The 21264-nt window shown below is 48.8% G+C and overlaps 1 protein-coding gene across 1 annotated transcript in view; it reads left to right on the top strand.

Moving 5' to 3' along the window:
• The first annotated feature begins 385 nt into the window (after window positions 1–385).
• Window positions 386–21264, top strand: part of LOC113808183 (serine/arginine repetitive matrix protein 2) — a 96437-nt gene continuing 75558 nt past the window's right edge. Inside the window, exon 1 of the mRNA XM_070130251.1 lies at window positions 386–1025. Coding sequence (XP_069986352.1) covers window positions 974–1025 — 52 coding nt within the window. The 5' untranslated portion in view covers window positions 386–973. The remainder of the gene's footprint in view (window positions 1026–21264) is intronic.

Below are 21264 nucleotides of genomic sequence, written 5' to 3' on the forward strand. Positions count from 1 at the left end.
AGGGAGAGGGCAAGGGCGAGAGCAAGACGGGAGCAAGCCAGCCAGCCAGAATATGTTCGAGTCGCCGACCGCTGAGGCCGCGAGCTCCGGGGTAGGCGGGGCTTGGGTAGGGGGAGGGTACGTGGGCAAGGGGCGGGGGTAGGGGCAAGGCGATGGGTACGGGAGGGAGGGGTGAGGTAAGGGGGTAGACGTAGGGAAGGGGAGGGGGAGAGGAGGGGTAGTGTGTAGGGGTCACAGGGGTAGCGAGGGAAGGGGAGGGATAGGGGAGGGAGGGGTATTCGTAGGGGTCACAGAGGTAGCGAGGGAGGGGGGGAGGGGAGAGTGGGGGGGAGGGGGGGGATAGGAAGGTGTGCCTTGGTCGGCGTGCGGGCGAGTGGAAGGAATCAGTGAGCTGTGCGATGTTGTGGAGGGTGGACGAGTGACGCTCCGCTCCGTGAACGCGCTCTGCCGCTTGCTCCTCCTCCACGTCCTCCTCCTCCTCCTCCTCCTCCTCCACGTTCTCGACACCCCCACCCCCCCACGTGGACTACGAAGGTGCTATAACGTCATTCGGAAAACAAACAAACTCGCAAGGACGGGAGAAATGACCGTAATTTAATTCGCAATTTTTTTTTATATATGTATCGATGTAGATCTTTGGAAAATCGTTGTCGAAATATCGCCTTGAAACGGAGTGTTGTGCCTGTTTGTGAAAAAAAAAAATCTTTACGTTGTTCGAATCGTCAAGTAAAACCCATATCTCTTTCCGAAATATTTAAGAATACATAAAAAAAAAGAAAGACGGTATGACCCCTGTTGTATCATAAGTGCAATGTGACTTCACTCTTTTTTTTAAAAGGAAAAAAAGAGTTTACTTCACGCAAAAAGTGTACTATTTTTTTTATTTTTTTTTATACTATCTGAAAAGTTCTCTCGGCCCCCCCCCCCTCTCGTGTGCGGACTTTGGCGAGGGGACTTTGCTGGGAGAGTCACCATGATCGTATGCACTTCATACCAAGAGGAGCAACACATAGTCCAGAGTGAAGGTAGGCCTACGAGAGAGAGAAAAGAGTGAATGAATGGGAAAAATTGTTATTCTGGGATGGGGGTCTGTTTAGAATTTTTTTTTTTTTTTTTTTTTGGAATTGGTGGAAGGAAAAGAATTACTTGGTGGTCTTGATTGGAAGTTTTTTTTGGAAATGGTGGAAGAAAGAAATAATTACTTGGTGGTCTTGATTGGAATTTTTTTTTTTTGGAAATGGTGGAATCATTTTTTTAATCAGGTGGTTTTGTTTTGAAATTTTTGGAAATGGTGGGAAAAAAATAATTGGTGGTCTTATTTTGAAGTTTTTGGAAATGGAATATATTTTTTAATTAGGTGGTTTTGTTTGGAAATTTTTGGAAATGGGGAAAAAAAATACTTAAGTGGTCTTGTTTAGAAGTTTTGGTTTTCATAAAGGGGAGTCTGCTATATGCTGAAGATCGTTTTAAAGGGAAGGTTGGGTCGAGATGCAATAAGGAAGGATTTTAAGTGAAAATTCCTTAATTGATGGTCCTCCTGTCTGTAACTTTATGGTGCTTGGTGAAGATCGTGTAAAGTGAATGTAGGCCTATGATACAATAGTGAAAATGGAAAAAAAATGGAAATTCTTACTATGGTATGCTGATCTATTTACAATTTAGGATTTTTTCATTTCTTAGGAAAATTCGCTGCATTCTGACAGTCGTACAGAAGTGAATAAAAGCGATGGAAATTCATAATGTAATTATTTGATAAGTTGTCTGCAATTTTTGTTATTTAATTTCTTGGGAGAGACTTGATGGCTATTTCTTGTACTCTAGTCTTAAGGTGCTGTCACACTAGCACTTTTTCCATCATTTTTTTTACGATTTTCGGAAATTTTTGTCCATTTTTGAGCGAATTGTCGATTTTCCAGTCAGACGACAATGATCGTTTCCGTCTGAAAACCTTTCCGTCAACTTTTTCAGCCAAGCATAGTCAAATCAAGAGCTATATTCGAGAATGTTTGTATCTATGTTTAATAAGATTGTTTAAAAAATGACGGAAAAAGTGCTAGTGTGACAGCAACTTTAGTGTGGATTCTTGCTGTGAAGAATATTGGGACATGAATAATCTTATCTATAAATCTCGCGATACAGTTTTGTGTGTATTAGCATTTCCTGGCCTCACCACATCCGGTTTACTGTGAATATATGTGTAATGTCAATATTTTCAACAGTATTATGAAGAGAACGTTTTAGGACAAGTGTGTGATATATATTTCTAAAATTTCCGTTTTACTATCTCTCTATGAACAGATCTGAGTCACAAAATATAAATACGTCAATATGTTTCGTTCTTTCGCTTCACAGGAAAAGCAAGATAAAGAAATTTAAACATCTTTCATGAACAGATCTAAGTCACCTTTTGTAAATAAGTCAACATGCTTCTTTCGTATCACCAGAAAAGAAAGAGAATTAAACTATTTCGTGAACAGATCTAAACCACCCTTTGTAACATATGTCAACATGTTTCTTTCGCTTTCTTTCGCCAGAAAAGCAAGATAGAGAACATTAAACTTTTTCGCGAACAGAACTAAGATAGAGAAAATTAAACTATTTCATGAACAGAACTAAACTACCCTTTGTAACAGATGTCAGTATGTTTTATTTAAAAATGTCAACATGTTTCTTTCGCTTCGCCAGAAAAAGCGAGATAGAGAAAATGAAACTGCTGCTGGCACTCGTTTGGCCGTGGCCTCATAGTTGACAATAATTCATGAGGTCCTGTGCCATTCTACGCTCAAAATTCGATGCAAATGAGAGCCTGGGCCGCCCTGGTCTGCTAATCCCTCTCTCTCTCTCTCTCTCTCTCTCTCTCTCTCTCTCTCTCTCTCTCTCTCTCTCTCTCTCTCTCTCTCTCTCTCTCTCTCTCTCTCTCTCTTTCTCTCTTTCGTTTCTTTTTCCTTTTCACTTCTGTGTATTGTGTTTTTCGGTTTTCTCTACCTCTCTCTCTCTTCTCTCTTGTTTGTCTCTCTCTATCTCTCTTTATCTCTCTTTATCTTTATCTCTCTTTATCTCTCTCTCTCTCTCTCTCTCTCTCTCTCTCTCTCTCTCTCTCTCTCTCTCTCTCTCTCTCTCTCTCTCTCTCTCTCTCTCTCTCTCGTTTTATTTTCCTTTCTCTTCTGTGTATTGTGTTTCTTCGGTTTTCTCTACCTCTCTCTCTCTTGTTCGTTTTTCTTAGTCTCTCTCTCTCTCTCTCTCTCTCTCTCTCTATCTATCTCTCTATCTCTCTCTCTCTGTCTCTCTCTCTCTCTCTCTCTCTCTCTCTCTCTCTCTCTCTCTCTCTCTCTCTCTCTCTCTCTCTCTCTCTCCCTCCCTCCCTCCCTCCTTCCCTTCCCTTCCCTCCCTCCCTTCCCTTCCCTTCCCTTCCCTTCCCTCTACCTCTCCCTCTCCCTCTCCCTCTACCTCTACCTCCCTTCCTCCTTTCCTCCCTTCCCTTCCCTTCCCTTCCCTCTCCCTCCCTCCTTCCCTTCCCCTCCCTTCCCTCTCCCTCTCCCTCCCTTCCCCTTTAAATAACAACCGAACCAAGCTCACAAGTCCCGAGTCATAAGTCACAAGTCTCAAAATCATGCGAACCGTTCCGAGCTTGAGTCGTATGATCATGCATAAAATTCAGGAATCATTTTGGATGCCGACTGAATAAACAGTTTTGTTCAGGATTAGTCTTATGAGTGTTTAAAATCCCCTTTGCGGAACGAAAGATGAAAAAAAAGAATCTTAAGTCGTGTGACATTTAATTTTTCCTGAGGCTCGGAACTGAAAGTGAAGAGATCTGTTTATCTTACATTTGGTAAAAGAAATAATAATAATAAGATAAATTAAAGATAAATAAATTAATTAAGAGTCCACCTCAGAATTCGTAAATAAGGAACTTGGTTTATGATCAAAATCTAGATGGCTAAATTTCGGCCCAAATTCGGAAATTCCCCTCAAATTCCAAATAACAAAAAAAATTAAATTAACGAACATATATAGTATAACAAAAACAAAAAGACGAACATATATATATAGTACAAACCCCAAAAAACTCAAAACTTCACAAACCAACCCCACAAAAACCTCCCCAAAAACCCTCAATACAAGTTTTCCAAAAAAAAAAGAAAAAAAAAGTGTAAAACCGCAAATTGAACCCACCGGAGTGAACCCCCAAGCCCCCTCACCCCCTCCACCCCCTCCAAAGTCAAGACAAGTGGTCCCTGAACCCCACGGGATCTGTTCTACAACGGGTTTATTCGCCCAGGTCACGCTGTTGGTGTCGCGGGGGTTCCTTTTTCCGAAGGCTGGGATTCTGAACCCCGTTTTGGGGCCGGATTCGGAACCCCGTTTTGGGGCCGGACTCTGAACCCTGGCGAGGGCCGTGCTCCGAGGTGCCTTTTTGCAGGCTTTTTTTTTTGTGTTTTTTGAGGGAGAGAGGGAGGAGAGAAGGAGGAAGGAGAGGAGGGAAAGAGAGGGAGAGAGGGAGGAAAGGGAGGAGGAGAGAGGAGGGAAAGGGAGAGGGAGAGGGGAGAGGGAGATGGAGAGAAAGGGGAGAGAGGGAGAGAAGATGGAGAGAGAGAGATGGAGAGAGAGGAGGAGAGAGAGATGGAGAGGGAAGGAGAGAGAGAGGGAGAGAGAGAGAGAGAGAGAGAGAGAGAGAGAGAGAGAGAGAGAGAGAGAGAGAGAGAGAGAGAGAGAGAGAGAGAGAGAGAGAGAGAGAGAGAGAGAGAAGGGGGCATATGGTCCGAGTTGGAACACTGGATGGTGGTATTATTGTCGTCATAGTCACAACCACCATCATCTCATCATCACCACAGTATCATCATCATTAAAGCCACCACCATCATGATATCATCACCATCACCACCACCACCACCACCACCCCCATTCCGAAAAACACCATCACCACCATTCCGAAACTCACCACCACCACCATCACCACCATTCCGAAACTCACCACCATCATCATCACCACCAAAACCACCACCACCACCACCACCACCACCCCCACCACCGCCACCACCACCAAACCACCAAAACTCACCACCACCACTCCAAAAATCACCACCACCACCACCACCACCACCCACCACCACCACCACCACCACCACCCACCACCACCACCACCATCTTCACCACCATTCCGAAAATCACCACCACCACCACCACCACCCACCACCACCACCACCATCTTCACCACCATTCCGAAAATCACCACCACTCCAAAATCACCCACCATCACCACCATCTTCACCACCACCACCATCACCACCACCACCATTCCGAAACTCACCACCACCAACCCGAAAATCACCATTTTCACCATTTTCACCACCATCACCACCACCACCACCATTCCGAAAATCACCACCACCACCACCACCAACCACCACAATCAGCACCAACCACCACAATCAGCACCACCACAACCACCACCATCATCACCACCATCACCACCACCACTCCAACAATCACCACCATCACCACCAAAACCACCACCACCACCACCACCATCTTCACCACCATCTTCACCACCACCACCACCACCACCATCCCGAAAATCACCATTTTCACCACCATCACCACCACCCCCACCCCCACCATTCCGAAAATCACCACCACCACCACCACCACCATTCCGAAACTCACCACCACCATCTTCACCACCATTCCTCCCAGCCTCGGCGCATTCCTCGATAGCTCTTTCTCGCTCAGCTCCTCCTCGGGCATCAAAAGGAGAATCCGAAATCCGAGCAGCAGCGCAGACCAACGAAAATTGTCTCGTTAGCTTTGCCGATCGTTGACTACGGCGACGGGGGGGGGGGGGGATTCCGGACGAGCCAGTGCGAATTTTATGCGAAGGGTCTCGTGCAAAAAAAAAAAAAAAAAAATCTAAATAAGATAATAAAATAAAGTAAATAAATAAAATAAGATAAATAAATAAATAAAATAGAATAAATAAATAATAAAATAAATAAATAAAATAAAAGATAAAAATAATAAATAAATAAAATAAAAAATAAGAATAATTTGCATATTAGCATCAACATTGTTCAGATTGTCAAGCAGAATGATGGAGGTGAGGGTTGGAGGGGGGAGGGGGAGGGGAGAGGTAAGGGTAGGGGGGTTAGGGAGGGGAAGGGTTGGTGGTAACATTTCAATTCATGAGAAAAGAATGTGGAGGGTATTGGTGTTGCGTGCTTTGTTGCAGGGTGTAGTTTTTTTTTTGTTTTTTTCTTTTTTTTTTTTTTTTTGTGTTGTTTTTTTGAAGTGTTGTGTTTGGGGCTTGGTGTGTTCTCCTATTCTCTATATCTATCTATCTATCTATCTATCTATCTTTCTCTCTCATTCTCTCCCTCTATCTTTTTATCTATCTTTCTCTCTATTTATCTATCTTTCTCTCCCTTTATATCTCTCTCTCTCCCTCTCTCTCTCTCTCTGTCTCTCTCTCTCTCTCTCTCTGTCTCTCTCTCTCTCTCTCTCTCTCTCTCTCTCTCTCTCTCTCTCTCTCTCTCTCAGCCTACCATCCGATATCTCCCGATAAAGTGGAATTGGAATGCCATCAAGGATAATTTTACACATATTTTTTCCTCCACCTCTTTAACTGCCTCCATTAAAAGTGGAATTCGGGTGAGCTATTAAGTTTCAAGAGAGAGAGAGAGAGAGAGAGAGAGAGAGAGAGGGAGAGAAAGATAGATAAAGAGAGAGGGGGAGAATGAGAGAGAAAGGTAAAGAGAGAGAGAATGAGAGAGAAGGATAGATAGATAGATAGATATAGAGAATAGGAGAAGAAGAAGAAGAAGAAGAAAAGAAAAGAAAAGAAAGAGAGAGAAGAAAAGAAGGGAGAGAAGAGAAGAAAAGAGAGAGAAAGAGACAGACAGACAGACAGATAGGCAGACACAGATGAAACATGTTAGTCAACTGCATATATATATATATATATATATATATATATATATATATATATATATATATATATATATATATATATATATATATACACAGATTTTCGTTCATCCGTTTTTTAAAGAGCCAAACACACTGGCGTCTTGCAATTAGCGAATTCACCTACGTTTTGGTTATATCGAAAAAAAAAAGATTAAAATGGAGTCAGTTAATTGAATCCAGGAGTTCTCGGTGTTATGTTACGTCAGGAAAGAGTAAGATTTTAAATACAAGTTGTTAGATATAACTGAGATGAATTTTGTGGTATTAACGAGTTATTTGGTGTTATATTTAGTCTTTAAAAAAATTGCCCCAAATCATTATTCATAAAAATCAGTTTTTTTTTTCTTTCTTTTTTTTTTTTTTTTTTTTTTTTTGAGTTCGTGGTGTTGTCTATAATCCTTCAGAAGGAATAAGGGGTGGTCCTCTTTTTCTTCTTCTTCTTCTTCTTCTTCTTCTTCTTCTTCTCTTTCTCGCCTCTCCTTTGAGGCTTTTAAAATTTTTAATCTTTATTTTTTTGCGATTATTTGATAATTACTCTTCTTCTTTTCTTCTTCTTCTCCTTCTTTGTCTTCTTTATCGCCTCTCCTTTGTGGCCTTCTTTTTTAATCTTTATTTTTTGCGATTATTTGATTCTCGATATATATTTTATGGATTTTTTTATGATTGTCTTATTATACAATGGAAAAATATGTATATATATATACACAGATACATACTCACTTACACAGACAGATAGATAGACATCAGATTGTGGATTGTGGAGGGGGAGGGAGGAACGAAGGAGAGGAGAGGGAGAGAGAGAAGGAGAAGGAGGGGGAGAAGGAGAGAAGAGAGGAGAGGGAGAAGGAAAGGAGAGAGGAGGAGGGAGAAGAAGGAGGAGAGAGAATGAGAATGAGAGATAAAGTGAGAAGGAGAGAAGAGATTATGAGGGAGAAGGAGGAAAGAGAAGGATTGGCAGAGGGAGAAGAAGGAAAGAGAAGTAGAGAAGAGAGGTGAGAAAAGGAGGGAGAAGAAGGAAAGAGAAGTAGAGAAGAGAGGTGAGAGAAGGAGAGAAGAGATTATGAGGGAAAAGAAGGAAAGAGAAGAAGAGAAGGAGGGAGAAGAAGGAAAGAGAAGTAGAGAAGAGTGGCGAGAGAAGGAGGGAGAAGAAGGAAAGAGAAGAAGAGAAGAGAGGCGAGAGAAGGAGGGAGAAGGAGCAGGAGAGTGCGCCCTCGGCTGGACGGGTCGGCGGCATCCGCAGACTGGACCGCTAGTGCAGGGCGCCCCCCACTCCCTCAAGGTGAAATACTTGCACGCCCACTCACCTCCCTCTCCCCCCACCCCCCCACTAGCTCCTTCTCCCACTCCCCCACTCACTCGCTCCCCTTACTCAGCTCCCTCTCCCCCCACTCACTCCCACTCCCACTCCGTCTCCCACTCCCCCCACTCCGTCTCCCCACTCCCCCCACTCACCTCCCTCTCCCCCTCACTCCGTCTCCCACTCCCCCCACTCAGCTCCCTCTCCCCCACTCCGTCTCCCCACTCCCCCCACTCCGTCTCCCATTCCCCCACTCATCTCCCTCTCCCCACTCCCCCCACTCAGCTCCCTCTCCCCCTCTCCGTCCCCCTCGACCCCCGCCTCCTCCTCGACTCCTCCTCCTCCTCCTCCTCCTCCTCCTCCTCCCGACTCTTGTTCTCTCTCTCGTGGTTCTTTTTCTTTCTCTCTGTTTTGTCTTTTGTCTTCGGTGTAGGTGGGTGGGTGGGTTGGGGGTGGGGGGATAAGAAGATGGATGGGGTGTTTGTTTGTTTGTTTGTTCTTGAGGTGGGGTGATTTAATTCTGTCTGTCTTTCTATGTCTGTCTGTCTCTCTCTCTCTCTCTCTCTCTCTCTCTCTCTCTCTCTTCTCTTCTCTCTCTCTCTTCTCTCTCTCTCTCTCTCTCTCTCTCTCTCTCTCTCTCTCTCTCTCTCTCTCTCTCTCTCTCTCTTTCTCTTTCTCTCTCTCCCTCTCCCTCTCCCTCTCTCTCCATTAATCTATACATCCATCTCTTTCTCAATCTCTGCTTAAAGAAAAAAAAGAAATAGAAATGGATAAAAAAATATAATAGACCCGAGCCCATTACCTCCCCCCCTCCCCCCTCCTACCCCCTCCTTCACATTTTCCTTTTCCTCCAAGGTGCCACTGTGGCCCTAATGGGGGGGAGGGGGGGGAGGGAGCGAATTAAGTACCTGGTGAACCTGGTGAAGTGTCGGGTGAACAGTCACCTTAAGGGGGGGGGGTGAGAGGAGGGGGAGGGGGAGGGGGAAGGATTTGAGGAAGGGGATGGGGAGGGAGGAGGGGGAGAGGGAAGGGGAAGGTGTTAGGGAGGGAGGAAGGGTTGGGGAGGGGGATGGGAGAAGGGAAGGGAGGGGAAGGTGTGAGGAGGAAGGGGGAAGGAAGGGAGAGGAAGGGAGGTGAGTGAGGGTTTAGGGGGCTAAGGGAAGGTGTGAGGGAGGGGGAAGGGGGAAGGGGTGAGTGGCGAGGAGTGAGGAGGAGGGGGTGAGCCAGAGATAGCGTTTCCACATCGCCATTGTTTTAGTTCGTGGTATCGGGGCAGGCAGGAGGAGGTGGGAGGAGCCATGTTTGTATCGGCGGCGAGGGAGCCCTGGCGGTGACTCACGGGAGATAAGGGAGATGTGGATGTATGAGGGAGGCTGATAACTGCTGCTGTTCCTCCTCCTTCTCTTCCTGCTGTTGCTGTTGCATCTCCTTCTCTTCCTCATGTTCCTTCTCTTTCTCCTTCTCTTGTTCTTTCTCTTTTTCCCTTCTCTTCCTTCTCTTTCTCTTTCTCCTTCTCCTTTTCCTTCTCTTTTTCCTTATCATCTCCTTCCTTTCTCCTCCTCCTCCTTCCCTTTTCCTTCTCTTTCTTCTTTCTTTCTTTTTTTCATGTATTCCCTTCCCGTATCTGCTCTCTCATTACTTAAAAATCTGCCTTTTATTTTTAATTTATGTTCCCCTTTCCTCCTTTCCTTCCCTTACATTCCTTTCCTTCCTCTTTCCCTTCCCCTCCCCCTCCCCACTTTCTTCTTTCCCTCGTCTTCCCTTCCCTTCCTCTCCTCATCCTCTTCCCTTCCCTTCCCCTCCCCAAATTCCTCCCTCCCCTCCCCTTCCATTCTCTTCCCTTCTCCCTCCGTTCGTCTGCATGAACCTGTATCATCTTCCTTTCTCTCCTCACCTTCCTCCTCCTTCCCCATCTCCTACCCACTCCCTACCCTCCTCCCCTACTCCCTCCTAGAGACACTCCTCCTCCTCTACTCCTCCCCTCCTTCCCTCCTAGCCCTCCTCCCCCTCCCTCCTCTCCCTCCCCTCTACTCCCTCCTAGAGACATCCCCTCCTTTCCCCCTCCCCTCCCTCCCTCCTCCCTTCCTCCTCCCTCCTTCCTCCCTCCTCCTCTCATCCTTTCCCCTCCTCCCCTCCTTCCTCCTCCTCCTCCTCCCAATCCCTCCTCGCACCTTCTCCCAATCCTCCTCCCAATCCCTCCTCCACTCCTTCCCAATCCTCTCCTCCCTCCCCTCCCCCATCTCCCTCTCTCCCTCCTCCCCCCTCCCCTCCCCCCTCTAAACGCAATCGAATATTTCGTTATTGTTCATTGTTTTGGAACGGGTCTGCAAGCAAGCGCTGTTGCACGGAGCGTTGTTGCCTCGCCGTTCTTCGCCGTTCTTCGCCGTTCTTCGCCGTTCTTCTCAAAGGTGTTGCATTCCGGGCCTTCGTCGTTGCAGGTTGATGTTGCAGGGATGATCTAAGGCTTTTTTTGTTTGTTTGTTTGTTGTGTTTGTTTGTTTGTTGTTCGTATGGAATCTCGTGTCTTTTTTTTTCTGTCTGTCTCTTTTCTCTGTCTGTCTGTCTGTCTGTCTCTCTCTCTGTCTCTCTCTCTCTCTCTCTCTCTCTCTCTCTCTCTCTCTCTCTCTCTCTCTCTCTCTCTCTCTCTCTCTCTCTCGCTCGCTCCTCCTTCCCTCCCTCCCTCCTTCCTCCTTTCCTCCTTCCCTCCCTCCTACCCTCCCCCCTCCCCCCCAGCATCCGACCCCGTCTCTTCACTCCTCGGAAAATATTTGACGTTGAAATCCGGCGTTTTATCGAGATCGCTTCTTTGACGTCGTGTCCATCTGGCGTCCACCTCCCCCCCCCTCTCCCCCACCCCAACCCCACCCCCCACCCCCCACCCCCCCGCCGCCTCTGTCATGCACCCCGCTGAATGCTCGGATAGCTTGTGCATGACTCGGAGGGGGAAGGGGGATGGGAGGGGGAAGGGGGAAGGGTTTGACAAATCGTGTGGTGGGGTGTTGTGGTTGGGATGGAGGGGTATTATTATTATTATTTTTTTTGGGGGGGGGTTGGGTTTTTGGATTGTTTAATTGTTTTGTCTTTGTTGTTTTTTTCATGATTATTTTTATTGTTGTTTTTGTATTATTATTGTTGTTGTTTTGTTGTTTTGTTGTTTTGTTGTTGTTCTTGTTGTTATTATTATTAGTAGTAGTAGTAGTAGTAGTAGTAGTAGTAGTATTACTATTATTTTCATTATCTTTATTATTTATTTTTATTGTTATCATTATTATTATTATTATTATTATTATTATTATTATTATTATTATTATTATCATTTTTATCATCATTATCATAACTACCATCACGTCATCATCATCTTCCATCACCTTCGCAATCACCAAACACCATCACCATTATCAAATCACCAATCTTTATGACTCCATGCCGTATGTCCACCCCCACCCCTCACCCCCCTACCCCACCATCACCCCCTCCACCCCACAACACCCCCAACCCCACCCCCCCGAACACCAAGATCCCGATACCATCTCTCGGGACAAACCACCTGACTTTACTGACGGAAGATGAGCGACCTGTGAGGAGGTTCTGGAGGTTCAGGAGGTTCAGGAGCAGAAGGAGGGAAGGGGGAGGGAGGAAGGGGAGGGGATGAAGAGGGAGGGGAAGGGGGAGGGCGAGGGGAGGGGAGGAGGGAGGGAGGAGGGGGGGGAAGAAAGGAGGGAGGGAGGCGAGGGGGAGGAGGAAGAGGGGGAGGGAGGAGGGGGGGGTCGTTGCGTAAACAAATAAACAGATAGATTAGTGCTACCAGAGGGTTCTTATTTGGGTGGTGGTGATGGGGGAGGGGGGCGGCAGGGACAGAAAGTAAGGGATCCGATGGTTGTAAAAGTGTCAAATGAGGGGGGTGGAGGGAGGGAGGGAAAGTGATGGGGGGGACTTTAGGAAGGGAGGGTGGGAGGGAAAGTGGGAGGGGGACTTTGGTGAGGGAGGGAGGATAGGAGGGGGAGAGGGGGACGAAAAGAATGAGGGAGGGAAATTGTGGGGGAGTGGAAAGTGGAGGGGGAAATTTGTTAAGGGATGTAGGGAGGGAGGAGGGTGTCGAGGGAGGGAGGGAGAGTGGGAGGGACTTTGGTAAGGGACGGAGGGAAAGGGAGTGAATGGGTGAGGGAGAGGAATAGAGTGAGGGAGTGGGTGGGAAGAAGGAGAGGGAAAGAGAGTAAGCGGATGAAGGAATGGAGAGGGAAGAGGGGTGAAATGATCGAGTAGGTGGAAGAAAGAAAGAAAGAAAAGAGGAAGAAAAGAAAGAAAGAAAGAAAAGTGGAAGAAAGAAGAAGAAGACGAAGAAAGAGGAAAGAGAAGAAGAAGAAGAAGAAAGAAAGAAAAAGAAATGAAAATTCAGTAGAAGGAGGGTGGGAGGGGACGTAGGAGAGGCTCTAGGGGCACGGGGGCAGGGGCAGGGGAAGGGAAGGGGGGAAGGGGGGTCCCGAAGGCTGTGGAGGGATGACCGCGCGTTGGTCGGGTCCGCTGGCGCCCTCGCTCGACCTGGCCGGGAACGAGGGCGGGGGGGGGTCAGGTGGGGGTGGGACGGGGTGGTCAGGTGGGTGGGGGTGGGTAGGTGGGGGTGGGGGGAGGGAGCACCTGTTTACGGGATAGATTTTTTTTTTCTTTCGTTGTTTATGTCTTTCTCTTTCTTTTGGTTTTGTGGTCCTTTCTCTCGCTTTTCTTGGATTTCTACTACTTGTTCTCTTGTTTTTTATATTTATTTATTTTTCTTCTTTTTTTCCTCCTCCTCCTCTTCCTTTTCCTTCCCCCTCTCCTCCTCCTCCTCCTCTTCCTCTTCCTTCCCCTTCTCCTCCTCCTCCTCCTCTCCCATCCCCTTCTCATAATCCTCCTCCTCCTCTTCCTCTTTCTTCCCCTTCTCCTAATCCTCCTCCTCCTCATCATCATCATCATCATCCTTTTTTATCATCTTTGTCTATCATGTTTATATTTCTCTCTCCGATTTAACCCTGACCTCATAGTTGCCGATTCAGTCTAAGCTCAAAATTCGATGTAAATGAGAGATTTGATATCCTGTTCTGTTCTCTCTCTCTCTCTCTTCTTCTCTTCTCTCTCACTCTCTCGCTCTCGGCTTGATTCTCTCTCTTTCGGCTTGATTCTCTTCTCTTCTCTTCTCTTCTCTCTCTCTCGCTCTTGGCTTGATTCTCTTCTCTTCTCTCTGTCTCTCTCTCTCGCTCTTGGCTTGATTCTCTTCTCTTCTCTCTGTCTCTCTCTCTCGCTCTCGGCTTGATTCTCTCTCTCTCTCCTCTCCTCTCCTCTTTCTCTCCTCTCTCTCTTCCTCTCCTCTCTCTCTTCTTCTCTCTCCTCTCCTCTCCTCTCCTCTCCTCCTCTCTCCTCTCTCTCTCTCTCTCTCTCTCTCTCTCTCTCTCTCTCTCTCTCTCTCTCTCTCTCTCTCTCTCTCTCTCTCTCTCCCTCTCTCTCTCTCTCTCTCCATCCATCCATCTCTTTAAAAAAATCGCCACCACGTGTCGAGGGCGCTGCTGTCGTCCGCCATTTTTTGCATATATATTTTTTTCTTAACGTTTTTCCCATTGATTTGAAAAGTTGAAGGATGTCGTTTGTGTTATATCATTTTTTGCTGTTTTTTGTTGCTATTGTTTCTGGAAGTTTATTTTTGTCACGTGATATTCAACGTTTTTTTTGTTTTATATTTAGTGACGTTTCTGTTTGTTTTGTCACGTGATATAACCGTTTTTTTGTTTTTTGTTTAGTGACGTTTCTGGAAGTTTATTTTTGTCACGTGATCTGCCCGTTTTTTTAAAATTTAGTGACGTTTCAGTGAGTTTGTTTGGTCACGTGATCTGCCCGTTTTTTTAAAATTTAGTGACGTTTCAGTGAGTTTGTTTGGTCACGTGATCTGCCCCCTGTCGTTCGCGTATCCGCTTCGCCATTTTTAAAGATACCTTCTTCTTCTTTTTATGACGAGGAGAGAGAGAGAAAAAAAGAAGACAAGCAAATAAACAGGGAGTTAATGAAATAAGATAAAAAAGACTCGAGCTAAGAATAGACCGAGAGAATATATAAAGACTGACAGTCCAGTTAAGAGAGGGGGAGTGAGGGGAGGGGAGTGGAGGAGGGGGAGGGAGGGAGGAAGGATGAGGGGATCGAGATAAGGGTGTTGAAGGGGGAGGAGGGGGGAGAGGGGTAAGATGTTAGGGGCCTGACACCCCCCACTTGGGCGCTGACGGGGCTGACAACGAGTTCATTTGTCCAGGAGTGTAGCCTTCTCGTGCCCCCTTTTTAAGTGCCTAATAAGGAGGGAAGGAAGACAGTGAAAGGGAAGAGGGGGTGAAAGGGGAAGAGGGGGGGGGGGAGTGAAAGGGAAGAGAGGGGAGGGTGATAAGGAAAGAGGGGATGCATTTATTTAGAGGATGAGGGGGAAGGAGAGAGGGGGGAGGATGGAAGGATAGGAGAGGGAGAGAGAAACAGATTTACTTTACTTGATTCATTGATTACTTATATCTACTTACCTATCTACTTACTTCCCTTCTTGCCTACTACATACTGACTTACCTACTTACTTACATATCTACATATTTACATGGTACTTATTTACATACATACATACTTACATACTACTTATCTACATACATAATACTTATCTACATACTTACATAATACTTATCTACATACATACTAGCTTACCTTCTTGCTTACACCTACCTACCTACTTACTTAATCACTTACACTTACTTACTTCCGGACTTGCTGACTGAGAGAGAGAGAGATAGAAAGAGAGAGAGCAAGAGAGAGAGAAAGAGAGAGAGAGAGAGAGAGAGAGAGAGAGAGAGAGAGAGAGAGAGAGAGAGAGAGAGAGAGAGAGAGAGAGAGAGAGAGAGAGAGAGAGAGAGAAGGCAGTGACAGGGTTGGGAGGGGTTGAATAGAAGAAGAAGAGAGAGAGAGAAAGAAAAAAGAGATAAAAGATGACATGCCACTGAGCGGCGCAAGGACACGAGAGATAGGAACCCCGCCCCAGGTTTTTTATTTTTTTAAATTTTTATTATTATTATTATTTTGGGAGAATAAGCATCTCCTCCACACGCCCACATGTCCACTAAATACATTTTCCTATCCGTCCCTCCTTCCCTCCCTCCCTTCCTTCCCTTCCCTTCCCTTCCCCCTCCCTTCCTCCCTTCCATCCTTTCCCTTCCTTTCCCTTCCTCCCTCCCTTCCTTCCCTTCCTCCTTTCCTCCCTTCCTCTCATCCCTTCCTCCTCTTTCCCTTCCCTTCCTTCCCTTCCTTCCTTCCCTTCCTCTCCCTCTCTCTCCCTCCATCCGTCCCTCCCTCCCTCCCTTCTCCCCCATCCCTCCCTTCCTCCCTCCCTCCCTCCCTCCCTCCCTCCCTCTCCCCCATCCCCCATCCCTCCCTCCCCCACCTCGTTCCTCGCTTTAAATATAACGAAGGATTTTTTCTTTTCCTTTTTTTTCTTGTTGTTCTTTTTCGTCTTGCCTCGGGGCTCCTTGGCCTTGTATGGGCGTGGGACAAATACCACGTAATGTTCTGTTCAGAGAGATGTCGATGGAGGTGGAGGACTGTGGGCGGCGGGCGTGTGGGCGTGTGTTGATTCTTGGGTGGGTCGTCTCGCTTCTTTCTCCTGGAATGGGTGGTGTTATTATTATTTTTTATTATTATTTTATTTATTTATTTTATTTTATCTTATTATGGGAATGTTGGAGGCTTTTTTTTGGTTTTGTTTTGCTGCATTTTTATTCATCTGTTTATTTATTTCATTATTTAATTAATTATTATAATCTTGAGGGTCGTTTCGAATCGAGCGATGACCTCATTTCGGGGGTCAATGTGGGGTCGCGTCCTCGGCCAGGTGAGTCCGGGTCGGATAAAAAGTCTACGGGGATCACTCGCCTATTTTCAGGCACTCGTCAAAAGGGAGGGGGGGGGGAGTGTTTAAGGGAAGATGTGGCTCTGATTGAGATTTCTTTTAGGATAATGGTAATGGTAATGGTGATGGTAATGAGAGTAATGGTAGTAATGAGATCTGTCATTGGGTTTGATGTTTATGTTGTTTATTCGGTTTGGTTGTGAGTTTGTGGGTTGGGAGAGGGAGAGGGAGAGGGAAAGGGGGAGAGGGAGAGGGAGAGGGAGAGGGAAAGAGGAAAGGAAGAGGAGAGAGGAAGAGGGAGAGGGAGAGGGAAGGAGAGGGAGAGGGAGGGAGATGGAGGGAGAGAGGGAGAGGGAAGGGAGAGGGAGGGGAGAGAGGGAGGGAGAGAGGGAGAGGGAGAGAGGGAGGGAGAGGGAGGGAGAGAGGGAGAGAGAGAGGGAGATTTTGGAATCCGATTGTCTCCTCTTTGATGGGATGTATATTTGGATATTTCCTCCACTCCTCCCTTGTACTTCCTCCCTCCCTCTCTCTCCCTTTCTCCCTCCATCCTGATTCTTCTCCCTCTCATCATCTTCATCCTTCTTTGTAGTTCCTATTCTCCCGTTACTCCCTTCTCCTTTCCTTTGTGCTTACCTACCCTCCCCTTCTCTCCCCTCTCCTCCCTCCCCTCCCCCTCCTATCCTTCCTCTTCCTTCCCTCCCTTCCTCCCTTTTGTCCCTCCCACCCTCTCCTCCTTCCCCTCTCTCCCCTATCCCTCTCTGCCCCTCCCTCTTTTCTCCCCTCTCCTCCCCTCCCCTCTCTACCCCTCCTCTCCTGCCTCTTTCCTCCCTCTCGTTCCTCCCTCTCTACCCCTGTCCTCCCCTCCTTCCCCTCCCTCCTCTCCTTTTTCCCTTCCCCTCCCCTTCTCCCCTTCCTCCTCTTCCCTCCCTCCCTCCATCCATCCATCCTTTTCCTCTCCTTCCTCCCCTCTTTTCTCCCCTCCTCCCCTTCCCCCCCCCAAGCGTTGACGCCGCCGATAACAAGGCCGCGGAATATGAGATTCGGAACAGGATACGTCGACAGAAACAAACGCCCTGGCGGTGAAGAATGGGCGGCTGTCTGGCGAAGGGCGCGGGCGGGGTGGCGGGAGAGGGGGAAGAGGGGAGGGAGGGAAGGGAGGGGAAGGAGGGGGGAAGGGGAAGGGGAAGGAGGGAAGGGAGGGAGAGGGAAGGGAGGAGGGGGAAGGGAGGGATGGGGAAGGGGGAAGAGGGGGGGAGAGGAGGAGGAAGGGTGGAAAGGGAGAGGAGAGAGGGGGGGAAGGGAGAGGGGAAGGGAGGGGGAGGGGGGTGTTTGTGTGTGCGGGCGTTGTTGCGTTGCGTCGGGCGGGCGGGCGGGCGTCGGGTCCCTTTCGAGGTCTGTCGGGCTCTGTGTGTGTGTGTGTCTCTCTCTTTTCTCTTTCTGTTTCTCCTCTTTCGAGCTGTTGTCTTGCTGTATTTTTTTCTTTTTTTGGTCTTTTTTGTGGTATTTTTCTCTTTCTTTCTGGATTTTTTTTTGTCTGTCTCTTTTTTCATTCTTTCTCTCTTTCCGTCTCTCTCTCTCTCTCTCTCTCTCTCTCTCTCTCTCTCTCTCTCTCTCTCTCTCTCTCTCTCTCTCTCTCTCTCTCTCTCTCTCTCTCTCTCTCTCTCTCTCTCTCCCTCCCTCCTCCTCTCTCCCTCTCCCCTCTCCCCTCTCCCTCCTCCCTCCCTCCCTCCCTCCTCCCTCTCCCCCCACTCTCTCTCTCTCTCTCTCTCCCCCCACTCCCTCCCTCCCTCCCTCCGTCAGACACACAGACAGGCACACAGCAGAGACACAGGCACTCGCACACGGTCACAGTGAGTGTCCGTTGTGGGAGTTGCGATAAAAGTGAAGTGTTGTCTGGCTGTACCACTTTACCTTTTTGAGAACGAGACGGGTTGGGGGGTGGGAGAGGGAGAGAGGGAGAGAGGGAGTTGTAGAGGTACCTCTCCCTCCTCCCTCCTCCCTGTAACGAGACGAGTTGGGGGGGGGGGAGAGGGAGAGAGAGAGAGGGAGAGAGGGAGTTGTAGAGGTACCTCTCCCTCCTCCCTCCTCCCTGTTGGACTCTCTCGTTTCTCCCTACTTTACCCTCCCCCTCTGTCTCCCGACCTACCGACCTACTCCCCCCCCCCCTCCCTCCTAGTTCCCCATGTATGGGCTTGACCTGTCGAGAATGTTGACTCGGTGCCGCGACCTTCGACCGTGGAGGGGGGGAGGGGAGGGGAGAGGGGGCAGGGAGGTCAGTGGGGGGACGGGGAACGGGGGGAGGGGGAGAGGGAAGGGGAAGGGGGTTAGGAATGAATGGCACACCTGCTTATTGTGTTGAGTTTTTTTTCCTTCTTTTTTGTGTGAATGACTGTGACGGCGCTTATGAGGGTCACCCACAGGGCGTATGGGTTCCTCCGTCAGCTGTTCGAGAGGTGCGTGGGCCACCTGTGCCACCCCCTCCCCCCTCCCCCCTCCCCCTGGGTGCCACCTGTTGATAGTTCACCCTCTGTAGCGCCGAGAGGACGCCAGCTGGAACGAAGGGGGCGGTGAGGCCTTATAAGTCGCGGGGGCGTCACTCGCCTCCACCAGCTGGGTTTGGGAGCAACAGCGTTTTAGGGAGGAGTGCCAGAACCCATCGGCCAGCTGTGGGTGATGGAGCCTCGGCCTTATAGAGCTGGTGCCCCCTCCCCCCTTCACCCCGTTCTCCCTTCTCCACCCCCTTTCCCAATCACCCCCTTCCTTTTTCACCCCCTTTCCCAATCACCCCCTTCCCTTTTCACCCTCTCACCCCCTTTTCACCCTCTCACCCCTTTCACCCATCACCCCCTTCCCCCTTCTCCCCTTCCCCCCTTCACCCCTCTTCCCCATCACCCCCTCCCCCCCCCTTTCCCTAGAGCAGCGCCGCCTCCTCGCCCCACGAAATCACTCTCGGCGTTGAGATGAGGGGGGGAGCAGGGGGTGGGGGTGGATGAGGTAAAGCGAAACGGCGCTGAAACCCGGCCGTCGTAACCCGGGCGTCCGGTTAAGGGAGAAGGCTCTGCTGCGGCCTCCTGTCCCTCTTCGCTGCATTTTCCGGACGAGCCAGCACCATAAGGGGGGGGGGGGTAGGGGGAGGTGCGGGCTGGCGTATAGGGTCGCCACACTCCGCGCCACCACCTGTTGGAGGGACGGCGAGGGGCGTGCGGGCGGGACGGGGGGCGCGAGCTCCGTGGGACCACCTGTGCCAGCTGCGGAGGGTGGCACGTCTTATTTTGTTAAGAGAGAGAGAGAGAGAGAGAGAGAGAGAGAAGAGAGAGAGAGAGAGAGAGAGAAGAGAGAGAGAGAGGAGAGAGAGAGAGGAGAGAGAGAGAGAGAGAGAGAGAGAGAGAGAGGGAAAGAAAGAGAAAGAAAGAAAGAGAGAGAGAGAGAGAGAGAGAGAGAGAGAGAGAGAGAGAGAGGGAGAGGGAGAGAGAGGGGAGAAGGGCGAAGGGAGTAGGGAGTAGGGTGGAGGGGAGTGGGGTGAAGGTGGGGTAAGGGGGTTGGCGGCGATGAAGGTGAAATGAGAGAGAGAGAGGAGAGGAGAGGGGAGAGGGGAGTGGGGCGGAGGGGAAGGGTGAACTGCGGGGTAAGGGTGGGGGGGGGCGGTTGGGGGAGCATAATGACCTCGCTGCCGCCCCTCCATCTTAGGGCACAGGGCGGGGGGGAAGGGGGAGGGGGAGGGAGGGGGGGGGGCGAGTGTACAGGGAACACGTGTTAGTGTATTATGATTCTTTTAGAGGATGTAATGCGACGTAAGTTACGACGAAACACGATATCCCACAACGTACTGCGGGATGAAAGGTAGTTGGTGGCATCCTCGAGTGCCAGATGATGAGAGAGAGACAGACACACACACACACACACACACACACACACACACACACACACACACACACACACACACACACACACACACACACACACACACACACACACACACACACACACACACACACACACACACACACACAGAGAGAGAGAGAGAGAGAGAGAGAGAGAGAGAGAGAGAGAGAGGGAGGGAGAGAGAGAGAGAGAGAGAGAGAGAGAGAGAGAGAGAGAGAGAGAGAGAGAGAGAGAGAGAGAGACAGAGACAGAGACAGAGACAGAGACAGAGAGACAGAGACAGAGACAGAGACACAGAGACAGAGAGAGACGGGGGAGAGAAGACTAGAGACACGAAACGAAAGAAAGGAAAAAAACAAAAACAACAACAACAACTCGAAGAAGGAAGTGAGAGGGAGAATAAGAGCGCCAACGAGAGAGAAAGGGAGAGGGACCGCTTCTCCCGACGACGTGCGGGAATAAATTAGTAACAGCGATTCGTATTCACGGCGTTGGCAACCCTCCCTGCCCGGCCTTACATGGGCATCGGAAGGGTAGTGTGGGGCTGCGGTGCCGGCTGGACCCTCGGCTCTCGCGCCCTCGCCCCGCCCGCGAACCCTTGGAGGCTCTCGGGGCGGGCTCTGTGGCTGGGGGGTCTGGCTGGCTCTTTGGCTGGCTGTGGGGGGGGTTTGTTTGTTTGTCTTGCTTGTTTGATGTTTGGCTGTTTGTGTGTGTCTGTCTGTCTCTGTCTCTGTCTGTCTGTCTGTCTATCTCTCTCTGCCTCTGTCTGCCACTGATCTCTGTCTTCTCTCCTGTCTGTCTCTCTCTCTCTCTGTCTCTCTCTCTGTCTGTCTCTCTCTTCTCTTCTCTGGCTCTCTCTCTATCTCATCTCTGTCTATCTCTATCATCTCTCTCTCTCTCTCTCGTCTATCTCCCTTGTCTCTGTCTGTCTGTCTGTCGATCTCTATGTCTGTCTGTTTGTCTGTCTATCTTACGTTGCCGCTCTCTCCCTCTCCCTCTCTCCCTCTCACCCTCCTTCTAAACCTCTCTACCTCATCTTCTCTTCTCTTCTTTATCTCCCTCTTCCTTCCTTTCTTTTACAATCCCCCCCCCCCTTTTCCAACCCTCCCCTCTCTCCCCCTATTTTTTTTTATCTCTCCCCCTCTTCCCTTTATCACTTTCCACCTATTATCTCTCCTTTCTTAATTATCACTCCTTTATCCTTTCATTTCCCTTTAATTAT

Source organism: Penaeus vannamei, chromosome 15, assembly GCF_042767895.1.
Source record: "Penaeus vannamei isolate JL-2024 chromosome 15, ASM4276789v1, whole genome shotgun sequence".
Classification (NCBI taxonomy): domain Eukaryota; kingdom Metazoa; phylum Arthropoda; class Malacostraca; order Decapoda; family Penaeidae; genus Penaeus; species Penaeus vannamei.